This window comes from Podarcis bocagei (genome assembly GCF_964188305.1).
Source record: "Podarcis bocagei genome assembly, chromosome: 18".
In the NCBI taxonomy this organism is placed as follows: Eukaryota; Metazoa; Chordata; class Lepidosauria; order Squamata; family Lacertidae; genus Podarcis; species Podarcis bocagei.
The window spans coordinates 10,661,948-10,675,507 of NC_138144.1; the positions used below are offsets into that span (position 1 = coordinate 10,661,948).

The 13,560-nt window shown below is 49.4% G+C and overlaps 1 protein-coding gene across 3 annotated transcripts in view; it reads left to right on the forward strand.

Annotated features, from left to right (window-relative positions):
- GRIN3B (glutamate ionotropic receptor NMDA type subunit 3B) overlaps positions 1–13,560 on the forward strand; it is a gene marked incomplete at its 5' end in the record, with an annotated part of 38,522 nt that overhangs the window by 18,808 nt on the left and 6,154 nt on the right. For all 3 annotated transcript variants that reach the window (XR_014003633.1, XM_081177637.1, XM_081177638.1), the window contains 5 exons: positions 453–1,214; positions 2,308–2,453; positions 4,669–4,784; positions 11,240–11,391; positions 13,207–13,371. Coding sequence is in view for 2 of the 3 variants with exons in the window: in XM_081177637.1 (XP_081033763.1) it covers positions 453–1,214; positions 2,308–2,453; positions 4,669–4,784; positions 11,240–11,391; positions 13,207–13,371 (1,341 nt within the window). The remainder of the gene's footprint in view (positions 1–452; positions 1,215–2,307; positions 2,454–4,668; positions 4,785–11,239; positions 11,392–13,206; positions 13,372–13,560) is intronic.

Sequence of the window (13,560 nt, forward strand, 5' to 3'; positions counted from 1 at the left end):
TGTTTAGTGAGCAGGGGGTGTCAGTGGCAGAAGCTGAAGCAGGAGAGGAGGGAGGCCAGGGGGCAGAGATGGTGAAGAGTCACGGGTGTCTCCCCCTCCTCCTGCAACAAGCTCCCCTCCCTGCTTGTCTCCCAGGACCAGGAGGGGCATGAAAAGTGCAGAGGGGAGGTTGGCTGCACGCAGATGCAGTCTCCAATTGCTTGGGGAAAACCCTGGAGAGGAGAGGATTTAAATGTCTATGGGTGTCTTTCAGTCTTGGCAACTGATCCATGGGGCAAGACCTAGTGAGGGTGAACTGCTGTGCTCATCAGTCTGTGCAGATCGTGTTTTTGCTGGTAAAGAGTTAACTCCAACTTGCACAGTGTGATTTATTGCTGGCTGGCTCCTGACATCTAAGAGAGAAAGAGAGAGAGAGGGGGGGGGAGAGAGATACTAATCTGTGGTTTATGCAGGTGGATGAAGAAGGCAACTGTCCTGCTGGCCAGCTGTGTCTGGACCCCCGAACCAACGACTCGGCCGTGCTGGACACCCTCTTTGACGAGCTCAACTCCGAGAACGGCTCGGTCCCCGCCGAGTACCGGAAATGCTGCTACGGCTACTGCATTGACCTCCTGGAGAAGTTGGCCGAGGACCTCCCCTTTGACTTTGACCTCTACATCGTGGGGGACGGGAAGTACGGAGCCTGGAAGAACGGCCGCTGGACAGGGCTGGTGGGGGACCTCCTGAGTGGGACGGCCCACATGGCAGTGACGTCCTTCAGCATCAACTCGGCCCGCAGCCAAGTGATCGACTTCACCAGCCCCTTCTTCTCCACCAGCCTGGGCATCCTGGTGAGGATCCGGGACACGGCGTCTCCCATTGGAGCCTTCATGTGGCCGCTGCATTGGACGATGTGGGTGGGCATCTTTGTGGCTCTCCACTTGACCGCCCTGTTCCTCACCCTCTACGAGTGGAAGAGCCCCTACGGGATGACCCCCCACGGGCGCAACCGCATGAAGATCTTCTCCTACTCCTCAGCGCTCAACCTCTGCTACGCCATCCTCTTTGGGCGAACTGTCTCCAGCAAGACCCCCAAGTGTTGGACCGGGCGCTTCCTGATGAACCTCTGGGCCATCTTCTGCCTCTTGGTCCTCTCCAGCTACACCGCCAACCTGGCTGCCGTGATGGTGGGAGAGAAGACCTTCGAGGAGCTGTCTGGGATTCACGACCCCAAGGTCAGTGCAGGGTTTGGTAACCTCTGAGTGCCGCCATCTGCTGGCCTTGCACGGCACTGCCTGTTGCACAGCGCCACCTAGTGGCCCTTGCACGACACAGCATCACCTTCACAGCTACACCTAGTGACCCTTGCACGGCTCTGCCTGCTCCACAGTGCCACCTAGTGGCCCTTGCACAGCACTGCTTGCTGCACAGCTCCACCTAGTGGCCCCTTGTACAGCACTGCCTGCTCCACAGCTCCACCTAGTGGCTCTTGCACGGCACTGCCTGCTGCACAGCGCCACCTAGTGGCCCTTGCACGGCACTGTCTGTTGCACAGCTCCACCTAGTGGCCCTTGCACGGCACTGCCTGTTGCACAGCTCCACCTAGTGGCCCTTGCACGGCACTGTCTGTTGCACAGCTCCACCTAGTGGCCCTTGCACAGCACTGCCTGCTCCACAGCTCCACCTAGTGGCCCTTGCACGGCACTGCCTGTTGCACAGCTCCACCTAGTGGCCCTTGCACGGCACTGCCTGTTGCACAGCTCCACCTAGTGGCCCTTGCACGGCTCTGCCTGTTGCACAGCTCCACCTAGTGGCCCTTGCACGGCACTGCCTGTTGCACAGCTCCACCTAGTGGCCCTTGCACGGCACTGCCTGTTGCACAGCTCCACCTAGTGGCCCTTGCACGGCACTGCCTGCTGCACAGCTCCACCTAGTGGCCCTTGCACGGCACTGCCTGTTGCACAGCTCCACCTAGTGGCCCTTGCACAGCACTGCCCTCTGCACAGCTCATGGCACAGCATCACCTGTACAGCGCCACCTACCGGCCCTTTCACAGCTCTGCCTGCTGCACAGCTCCACCTAGTGGCTCTTGCATGGATCTGCCTGCTGCACAGCTCCACCTAGTGGCCCTTGCCACTTCCCTTTATACAACTAATGCCGTAGTCCGGCTGTTGTTGCTTCCAGACCACAACCTCGGAGTTGGGAGGGACCCAAGGGTCATCTAGCCCAACCCCATGCAATACAGGAATCTCAAATTAAGATTTAAAGTTTGCTTGCTTCTATTAAAAAAAAAACCCACCATGTGGTCCCTGTTTTGCTTTTGGGCAGCTGCACCATCCGTCACAAGGATTCCGATTTGGGACTGTCTGGGAGAGCAGCGCGGAGGAGTATATCAAGAAGAGTTTCCCAGACATGCACGAATACATGCGGCGGCTGAGTGTCCCCACGACCCCCGCGGGCATCAAAATGCTCAAGTGAGTTGGGGGTGGAGTGGGTGGGAAAACTCGGTTCAGTTTGCATTTGAAGGGAGACCGACCAAATCAACACTCTCCCCCCCCCCCAAAGAAATATGCAAGCCGAAACAAACCCATCTTGGGAAATTGTGCTGCCAGCACAGCCGGGAGAGGTACCGTTGGAAAGGTAAGATAGATACGTGAGCGTAGTCCCCTTCTGTAATCAAGTACATAAATAAAAATACTTAACTAAAAGCAGAAATTGTAGAAGGGTTTTGACAGATTTTTCTGAGCACTTGGGGTCAAAAGAAAGTAATTTGAAACAACGGTTGTGGAGACATTTCATTCCGAATCTGCTAGACAAAGCCAGATAAAGAGTAATGAGTTGGGTCCTTTCCCCCACGACATACGGTAAATCCTGGCTACACCCATGGATAGATAGATAGATAGTTGGGGTGTATGGGGTAATAATGGGATAGAATAGATAGATAGTTAGGGGAGGGGTAATAATAATAATAATAAAGTGACGATGTGGGTTAAACCCCAGAGCCTTGGGCTTGCCGATCAGAAGGTCGGTGGTTCGACTCCCCACGACGGGTTGAGCTCTTGTTGCTTGGTCCCTGCTCCTGCCAACCTAGCAGTTCAAAAGCACCTCAAAGTGCAAGTAGATAAATAGGTACCGCTCTGGCGGGAAGGTAAACGGCGTTTCCGTGCGCTGCTCTGGTTCGCCAGAAGCGGCTTAGTCATGCTGGCCACATGACCCGGAAGCTGTACACCGACTCCCTCGGCCAGTAAAGCGAGATGAGCACCACAACCCCAGAGTCGGTCACAACTGGACCTAATGGTCAGGGGTCCTTTACCTTTTAATAGTAATGATAATAATAATAATAATAATAATTGGACGAGACCAAGTGTGGGTCCAGGAGTCAAGAAGGCAGGTCCCTTTGCTGTGTTCTTTTCGGCACCTGCTAAAAACATGCCCATTTAAAAAGGGGTCTCTGTGCATGCTGTGGAGGGAAGTGAGGGGCAGATGGGGCTCGTCCACCTGGGAAGGGAGCCCACTGGGGAGAAGGAAAACTCTGACCCTGAACCTCCACTGCCTTGTGGGATATCTTCAGAAGAACAGGCTTAGCAGTAAATCCTACACAAATGCAGAGTGGAGTCCCTAAGGCGGTTGAATGGTGCCTTGCACGCCTCCTTCCGGCAACTCCTGCAGCCAGTAGGTAACCAAACCACCCCCTGTGTCGCAAAGAGAACGTCAGCAATGTCTAGGCAACACGATGACCATATACACACGCAATGGACAATCTTTATAGAATTCCTTCAAACCATAACAAAATGAAATCTTTAGTCTCAAAGTCTCTGAAAATCTTTAAATGAAGCGAGGTACCAGGCTGTGTATGATGAAAGACAAGCTGTGAAGCTTTGTGTATACAGCCAATATGATGTCCAACACTGAACAGTGATTCCGGATATTGACTACTGTTTCGTAGAATTCTTCGTCAGCGTGGTGGGAGGATATAGAATTGCTTCATAAACCCATCTTAATTCAAATGAATGTATGTAAATGAAAATATCAAACGCTGTGGAACAGTGCTCATGTAATAATGTAGTCACTGCTCACGTCTTCCTTGTTTTCCTTCAAACCCCATCAGCAAGGCCAAGAGGGGGTCTTGTCGCCTGGGCAACCCAGGACCCCCAGACACATTGCCCAAGTTTGCCCCCCAGGCAGGTCACTGCGGCAGTTTGACTTCACACCTGGAGGCACAGTCCATTGTCTCTCAAGACTGATGGAGGCCAACAATATATACTACTGTTCATGCATCTGCTCTTTCCAATACCTTAGGTCTGAGCTATGCAACAATTCAGATTTAGCAAAGGTCATGGCTTGCTGACCTGTCAAAGTTCTGCAGCAAAGGAATGGCTGCTTTGCTGAAGATGGAGCAACAGAGGCTCAGCGCCGTTTGCCATCATTTGTTTGGTGCTTCGCTCAGTTCTCTAAGGAGCTGGAAACATAAACTTGTAAAGTTGGAAGGGACCCTAAGGGTCATCTAGTTCAACCCCCTGAAATGGAGGTCAGTTGATCTGCAACAGAACTGGGTTATATGGCTCAAGGGCAATTCAGACTGGGCAATTCATACCTCTCATAATTTATGGTGTCTGCTTGCAAAACCTTCAGGCTTAGCTCTGTCTATCTGTTTTAATTAACTCGGGGTTTTGGGTCTCTCCTCATCAGAACCAACCCTCCGAAGCTGAATGCCTTCATCATGGACAAGTCTCTGCTCGATTACGAGGTGTCCATCGACTCCGACTGCAAGCTCCTCACCGTCGGGAAACCCTTTGCGATCGAAGGTTTGGGGGGAAACGTCAAAGGACTTTCTTTCATGGCTCCCCGAGCCCTGCTCATTTAGCGAGGAATCCTAGCGGAAGGGTTTTGAGATGGAGAGAGAGAGAAGAGAGGGGGGGCGGGAGGGGGGCGATCGCAGTCCCAATCTCGCCATAATGAAACTGGGTCACCTCAATCAATCTTTTAAGTGGGGCTGTTAAATATTAAAGTGCTGGAGATGAGAGATGCCTCTCCGGGGGTCAACTGTTTTCCTTGGGGGGGGGGGGGAGGCGGGAAGACGCAGCGGCACAGTTGGCTCCTTTGGAGACTGCAGACTTCACATTCTCACCCCCCCCACACACACAAGCTGTCCTTTAGGGGAAAGCCCCCCCCCTTTGAGGGCCATGTGCTCTTCTGAGTGACCTATCAGGAATGTGGCTTTAAGTTTGAAAAAAGGTTTGTAAGAACATTAGGAGAGCTGCAGGGTCAGACCAATGGTCTGTCTACTCCAGCATTATGGGAAGCGGAGAAGCAAGACTGTGGAGACGCGTAGAATGGTGGAGTTGGGAGGGTCCACCAAGGGTCATCTAGTCCAACCCCCTGAAATACAGGAATCACAGCTAAAGCATCCCCAACAGGTGGGCATCCAACCTCTGCTTAAAAGCCTCCAGTGAAAGGGATCCCCTCAAATTCTCCCACTCCGTGGTGCTGTGAGTTGAATTGAACCTTAATAGGTTCTAGAGTAAAGGTAAAGGTAAAGGGACCCCTGATCATTAGGTCCAGTCGTGGCCGACTCTGGGGTTGCGGCACTCATCTCGTTTTATTGGCTGAGGAAGCCGGCGTACAGCTTCCGGGTCATGTGGCCAGCAGGACTAAGCCGCTTCTGGCGAACCAGAGCAGCGCACGGAAACGCCATTTACCTTCCCACCGGAGCGGTACCTATTTATCTACTTGCACTTTGACGTGCTTTTGAACTGCTAGGTTGGCAGGAGCTGGAACAGAGCAACGGGGGCTCACCCCATCACGGGGATTCGAACCGCCAACCTTCTGATCGGCAAGTCCTAGGCTCTGTAGTTTAACCCACAGCGCCACCCGTTTCCCTAGGTTCTAGAATAGCCCCCATTAAATCAGTGGACTGAAGTGAGTCACCACCTTTTCATTTCAATAGGTTGCCTCTGAGTGGGACTCTCTATGTCTGCGAATTTCAAGGAGTCTTCTCTGAGTAGAACTCACAATCAGGGTTTTTTGTGTTTGGGTGAAGTGTTAGTGTCTCGCACCTCTTTGTCCCTAGCATTTGGGGGTTCTACTGAGTCATTCCCTGCAACTGAAGTTCCCTGCTCCTGCATGAAAATCTGTTTCATTTTTTGTTTCTTACTTCCTCTCCACTCCTTCCCACGCTGGAATATTCTGTTTCCCCATCCCTCTGCCCCAGGAGCAGCCAGGGGTCTGCAGGGGGTGGCCTTGCAAACTTTGCTGCAAATCCTCTTTGGGTTTATGGGGTGCGGAGGTGGAGGAGGGGTGGGGGTGGGGAGCACCCAATACCCCCTAACGCTTTCGCTCCTTCTTGACATCCCTAATTATTTCCAGGCTGCCCTCACTGGAGCATCATCTGAAATGCTTTTTGATCTCCCTGTTTCTCATTAGCTCTTCGGCAAACTGGGGAGCCGAGCGGAATACAAATGAACCCATTATTTCTCTCTCTCTCTCGCCCCCCCACACCATGCTTGATTCCCACTCCCCAATAATTGATCCAGTCTCATCTGCCAGATTTATATTTTTTGAGAGAGGAGGGGTGGTTTTTTGCCGGCGTGGTGAGGAGAAGATTATTTATTTCATTTTATAATGTACATCAAACAGAGAGAACAGGTGAAAATTGAAAGATGAAACGATAGAATGAGTGCAGTCGCAGAGGGGTTCAAATGACAAAATCTAAGTTGAGAATGTAAGTTTTATCAGATTATCTATTTGCAAGGCTCGTGATGTGGGCTGCCGTGAAAATGATGCTTTATATGGCGTAAAGGAGTGCCAAATTGCATTAAAAGCGCCAGGAGGTTCCAGTCCTTGTCAAAATATCAAATTATGCGTAATTTTCTCCCTATTCCCGAGTGAGTGGTACCAAGTGGCCAGTGTAAGATTTGAGAGGTGTTTTCCATTGAGCGGCAACGACTGTCAAGAGGAGACTGATTGTTTTGACAATATATCGCCAAAAATACTCTGTGACTTTTAATTTTGAACAGCAAACAATAGCTTCTTTAGTAATGTTTAGTGTTTCTGCCAAGATTTAACTCCAGAAATCTTTTACCAGTGTGTACATTCCACCCTAAATGAGAGTTGACTGCCAGGGGGTATCCTTGACCCCAAGGTGAAGTGATTGACAGGTCAGAGAATCTCCCCCCTCCCTCTTTTTCTGCCCCAACTGTAGACTGTTTATAACATTAGTGTCTCATATTGAATATGAATGATCTGTAGAAAGAACTCTTATGAACTGAAAGCAGAGGCTCTGTATGTACTTTTGCAACCCAAGAAAAACTTTTAATAAAAACAAATTTTTAACAAAAACAAGAATGGGTTTGGAAAAAATTGTTCTTAATAAAGATTTCCTTGGGTTACCTAAGTACATACAGTGTCTCTGCTTTCAGTTCATAGAGTTCTTTCCACAGATCAGTTACATTAAGGTGCAAAGTTGCATCAGCAACAATAGGAAGGTTGAATAGATTTGTCTTGTCGGTCCATATCGACTTATTTATCCATCCGCCCACCCACTAGGATATGGTAAATAAAACTGCCAGTACCCTAACACCATTTATATCCATCTGTGGTCAGACTACACTTGTAGAATCATAGAATGGTAGAGTTGGAAGGGGACCCCCAGGGTCATCTAGTCCAACCCCCTGCAATAATAAATAATAATAATAATAATAATAATAATATTTATACCCCACCCTTCCTGGTTCAGAAAACCAGGCTCAGGGTGGCTAACAACAAATTTAAAACACTTAATTGATGCAACAAAAAAACAGCATAAAATGCAGTATAAAACGTGAATAATAAATTCAGAATTCAAAAATCAGTTTAGGGGGGAAATCCATCCAATAAGCATTAGATGATCACCAGGGCTAGCTGGCTGAATTGGTCCTACTTGGGCCAGCGAGGAGACCAGGGGAGAATTAGCTGTGGGGTCTCAGAGCGGGGAATCTTCATAAAAAGGGGAAGGGGAGGGAAGGAAGGGGAATAAAGATCAGGCTAAGTTCAAATTGAAAGCCAGGAATAGCTCTGTCTTACAGGCCCTGCGGAAGGAGGTTAAATCCTGCAGGGCCCTGGTCTCCTGGGACAGAGCATTCCACCAGGTCGGAGCCACTACTGAGAAGGCCCTGGCCCTGGTGGAGGATAGTCTGGCTTCCTTAGGGCCCGGGACCTCTAAACTATGGTTATTCATGGACCTTAAGGTCCTCTGTGGGCAGACCAGGAGAGGTGGTCCCGTAGATACGAGGGCCCTAAGTCACAAAGGGCTTTAAAGGTCAAGACCAGCACCTTGAACATGACCCTATAATCCACCGGGCGCCAGTGCAACTGGTAAAGCACTGGGTGAATATGCTCCCATGGCAGGGACCCCATGAGGAGCCTCGCTGCAGCATTCTGCACCCGCTGAAGTTTCTGGGTCAGCTTCAAGGGCAGCCCCGCGTAGAGCGAATTACAGTAGTCAAGCCTGGAGGTGACCGTCGCAGGGATCACTGTGGGGCTGGTGGGGCTCTAACCTCCAACCTCCTGGTTAACAGCCAAGTGCTTAGGTTCCTGTGTCCAGTTTTGGTCGCCTCGCCTCAAAAATGGGGATAGAATAAGTTCAGAAAAGGCCCCCCGAATGATCGGATGAAACGGATCAAATGTGAGGAGAGGCTGCAGCGTTTGGAGTTTTCCAGTTCAGGGAAAAGACGAGTGAGAGATGTCCTGAGGGAAGTTTGTAAAATGATGCGTGGCATGGAGAAAGGGGGGGGGGGAGTTTTTAATGTTTGACATTTTATTAAGTTTTTATATGTGCCGGAAGCACTCCAGAGTGGCTGGGGAAACTCAGCCAGATGGGCGGGATATAAAGAAGTTGTTGTTGTTTGGCTTAGGGTTGTTGTTGTTATTGCTGTTGTTGTTGTTATTACAGTGATACCTCAGGTTACATATGCTTCAGGTTACAGACTCCGCTAACCCAGAAATAGTGCTTCAGGTTAAGAACTTTGCTTCAGGATAAGAACAGAAATCGTGCAGCGGCAGTGCAACAGCAGCAGGAGGCCGCATTAGCTAAAGTGGTACCTCAGGTTAAGAACAGTTTCAGGTTAAGAACAGACCTCCGGGACGAATTAAGTACTTAACCCGAGGTACCACTGTATTCCTTCCTCTCCTGACACACTACAGCTTGCATGAAGCTGAAGGTTGGGGTATTCAGGACGGATGAAAGAAAGAACTTTTTCCATGCAGCTAAACTGTGGAACTCACTGCCTCAAGAAGCCACCAACTTGGTTGGCTTTAAAAGAGGATGAGACAAATTCACAGAGCATGTCTACTAGCCAGGATGGTTGGAGGCAGCAATGCATCTGAATGCTAGTTGCTGGAAACCACAGGAGGGGAGAATTACTCCTTTTTGCGGGGGCGGGGGGGGGGTCTTGCCTTCAGGTTTCCCTTGGGGGCCTCCGGTTGGCCACTGTGAGAAGACTAGAGCCGGACTAGATGGGCCACTGGACTTATCTGGCAGCCAGGCTTCGAAAATATTTTATTTTATTTTATTTTATTTTATTTTATTTTATTTTATTTTATTTTATTTTATTTTAATTTATGTTCTTATATTACATCGGTAAAGAATATCATATTACAATACAATGCTTATTATCATATAATTTTCAACATGTATACAAAATGTATATACAAAGTTTATATACCTAAAGATAACAAAAAGGGGGGGGGGGAACAAGGACAAAAAACTATTCCAAACTCATATCTCTACCAACACTTTGGACTTCCTGTCTATCCCGTTGTATATTCCTTTTTATAATTGAATGTACTCTTATTACTGTGTATATTCTTTACATTTTGTCCAATACATTCCTATATCAATATGTACCCTTGGTCTTATTTCTCAACTGCGTCTCTCTCCAACGTCAATCAAATGCTAGCATAGATAGTGAACCTTTGCTGTATTTTTTAACATATCTCCTATATCTATCCCACTTTTCTATACAGTGGTGCCTCGCAAGACGAAATTAATTCGTTCCGCAAGTTTTTTCTTCTTGCGAGTTTTTCGTCTTGCGAAGCACGGTTTCCCATAGGAATGCATTGAAAATCAATCAATCCGTTCCTATGGAGACCGTCCGGGGACAGAGGGGAAGCGCCGCTCTGTCCCCTCTTTGAAGCCGCCCCTTGCTTCAAAAGAGGTCCGGGGACAGCGGGGAAGACGCGCTGCGCTTCCCGCTGTCCCCGGACCTGGGGCTGCGGGGAGAAGATCGCTTCTCCCCGCCGCCCCTTGCTTCAAAAGAGAAGACCCGCTGTCCCCGGGGCAAGCTTCGTTTTGCGAAGCAAGCCCATAGGGAAATTCGTCTTGCGAGGCAACTCAAAAACGAAAAAACCTTTCGTTTTGCGAGTTTTTCGTCTCGCGAGGCGTTCGTCTTGCGGGGCACCACTGTAAATTTTTGTTTTGAATTGCCTCTCAACTGCGCCATTTCAGCAAATTCTTGTAGCTTGACATGCCAATCCGTTATTGTTGGTGCTGCTTCTTCCTTCCACCCCTTTGCCACCAAAGTCCGAGCTGCGGCCATTGCATATTGAAGATATTTTAATGGAACCTCCATGTCCAGAGGCAATCTATCTGGATCCTTAGGTTCTATGGGGGACTTGGCCACGGTGAGGATGCTGGACCAGAGAGGTCACTGGCCTGATCTAGCAGTCGGGCTCTCCTTGTTTTATGTTCTAATATCTGACTGATGGAACCCGGGTGGCGCTATGGGATGCTATGGGTGGCGCTGTGGGTTAAACCACTGAGCCTAGGGCTTGCTGATCAGAAGATCGGCTGTTCCAATCCCCGCGACGGGGTGAGCTCCCGTTGCTCGGTCCCTGCTCCTGCCAACCTAGCAGTTCAAAACCACATCAAGTGCAAGTAGATAAATAGGTACCACTCCGGCGGGAAGGTAAACGGCATTTCCGTGCGCTGCTCTGGTTCGCCAGAAGCGGCTTAGTCCTGCTGGCCACATGACCCGGAAGCTGTACGCCGGCTCCCTCGGCCAGTAAAGCGAGATGAGCGCCACAACCCCAGAGTCGGCCACGACTGGACCTAATGGTCAGGGGTCCCTTTACCCCTTTACTTTTTTTATCTGACTGATATTCGAACCAGAAGGCACTCTGCACATGCTCGAAACCCAGATTGGTGTTCCTCCAGCAACACCCTTTATTTATTTCTTTTTTTGCACCAAACCACCAAAATGTCTGTGTTTCTGCCACCTTCCAGGCTACGGAATCGGCCTTCCCCAGAACTCGCCCCTGACCTCCAACATCTCAGAGTTCATCAGCCGCTATAAATCGTCCGGCTTCATGGACCTCCTCCACGACAAATGGTACAAGATGGTCCCCTGTGGAAAGCGGGTCTTTGCTGTCACCGAGGTACGGGGGGGGGGGCTGGGGAAAGGGGGGGTTGCAGAGCACACAATTAAAGAACAATTGTGCATTGTTGCAAAAGTTGGGTGCCGCCCCCACTCTCTGCAAGACTCCAGGGGTTTCCAGGCACTTGCCCAGGGTCTGTGGTCCCTTGGGTCTCCAGCTGGTTTTGGACTACAATTCCCATCATCCCTGACCACAGGTCCTGCTAGCTAGGGATGATGGAAGTTGTAGTCAAAAAAAAGAGCTGAAGGCTCAAGTTTGGGAAACCCTGGGTTAGAGTATCAGACTAGGACCTGGGTTCACAGAAGCCTTCCTACTAGGTATTTTAGGCCAAGATATACCGAAAGAAAAGAGGATTCTATTTATGTATGCCACTACAGCTGCGAGAATGCTGATTACACAAAATTGGAAGACTGGAGAAATACCAACTAAAGAACAATGGCAAGAGAAGTTGATGAACTATGCAGAACTGGCAAAAATGGCAGACAGATTAAGAGAAAAAGACAACGGTGACTTTGAAAAAGAATGGGAACCATTTACATTATACCTGCAGAAACAAAGAAAGTCTATAGACTTGATGGCAGGATTTAAATAAACATTCACATTGTTAGTATTAGAAAATGTGTAGAAGATAGAGAAATAATATGGTGTACTCATTTTTTTAGGTTTGATGTTATTGTATAAATATGTTATTAGTAACTTTTTCTTTTAGGAGGCAGCAAAGTGGTGAAAGGAGAAACAAACCAGAAGCGGAAGTTGGGGGAAGCCTAGCAGGGGAGGGAGGGAGGGATATATAGTAAATGTTAAGAATTTGAGATGTGTATGAATGAAAAAGAAAAATGAATAATTTTTTTTAAAGGACCTGGGTTCAAATCCCCGCTTGGCAGTGAAGCTCGCAAGGGGTGGCCTTTGGGGGCCAGTCACCGCCATTGGCCTTGCCAGCCTCGCAGGGTTGTTGGGGGGATTAAATGAGGAGGGGAAGAGCCACCTTGGGGGAAAGGGGGGGCATAAATAGAATGATAATAGATACAGTGAGGGGGGAAAGTATTTGATCCCCTGCTAAATTTGCCCGTTTGCCCTCTGATGAAGAAATGACCAGTCCATAATTTTAATGGTAGGTTTATTGTAGCTGCGAGAGATAGAATAACAACAGGAAAACCCCCCAGAAACCCAGAAGACAAAAGTCAAGGATTGATGTGCATTATAATGAGTGAAATAAGTATTTGATCCCTTTGCAAAAGGTGACTTGGTGGCAAAACCCTTGTCGGCAATTACAGAGTTTCTTGTCGGTGGCTACCAGGTTTGCACACATCTCAGGAGGTATTTTGCCCCACTCCTCTTTGCAGATCCTCTCCAAGTCAGGAAGATTTCGAGGCTGATGTGTAGCTACTCGCACCTTCAACTCCCTCCACAGATTTTTGATGGGATTAAGGTCTGGAGACTGGCTAGGTCATTCCAGGACCTTAATGTGCTTCCTCTTGAGCCACTCCTTTGTTGTCTTGGCTGTGTGCTTTGGGTCATGTCATGCTGGAATACCCATCCTCCACCCATTTTCAATGCCCTGGCTGAGGGAAGGAGGTGCTCACCCAAGATATGACGATACATGGTCCCGTCCATCGTCCCTTCGATACGGTGAAGGTGTCCTGTACCCTTAGCAGAAAACACCCCCAGAGCATAATATGTCCCCCTCCATGTTTGATGGTGGGGATGGTGTTCTTGGGGTCATAGGCAGCGCTCCTCCTCCTCCAAACATGGTGAGTGCCCACTGTATGTGTGGGCTCTGAGCTGTGCTCATTCTGTCTCTCTCTCCTTGCCCAGACCCTGCAGATGGGCATCTACCACTTTTCGGGTCTCTTCGTCCTGCTTTGCATTGGTCTCTGTGGCTCTTTGCTGACTTCCCTCGGAGAGCACATCTTCTACCGCCTCATCTTGCCTCGCATCAAACGCAAGAAGAAGTTCAACTACTGGCTTCACACCAGCCAGGTAAGAGGTCGCCTCCCAAACTTGCCAAAGCCCACGCTGACCGTGCAGGACGGCGATCCACAGGTGGCGGCCTCCTCTTCTGTTCCCCTCTCTTAAGCATGGCATGGAGGGCGGCTGGTTCATCCACCCACCGCATTCCTCCCAGGTGTGTCTTCAAAGAAGATAATTCCAGAGACCAGCCAGCTCTTT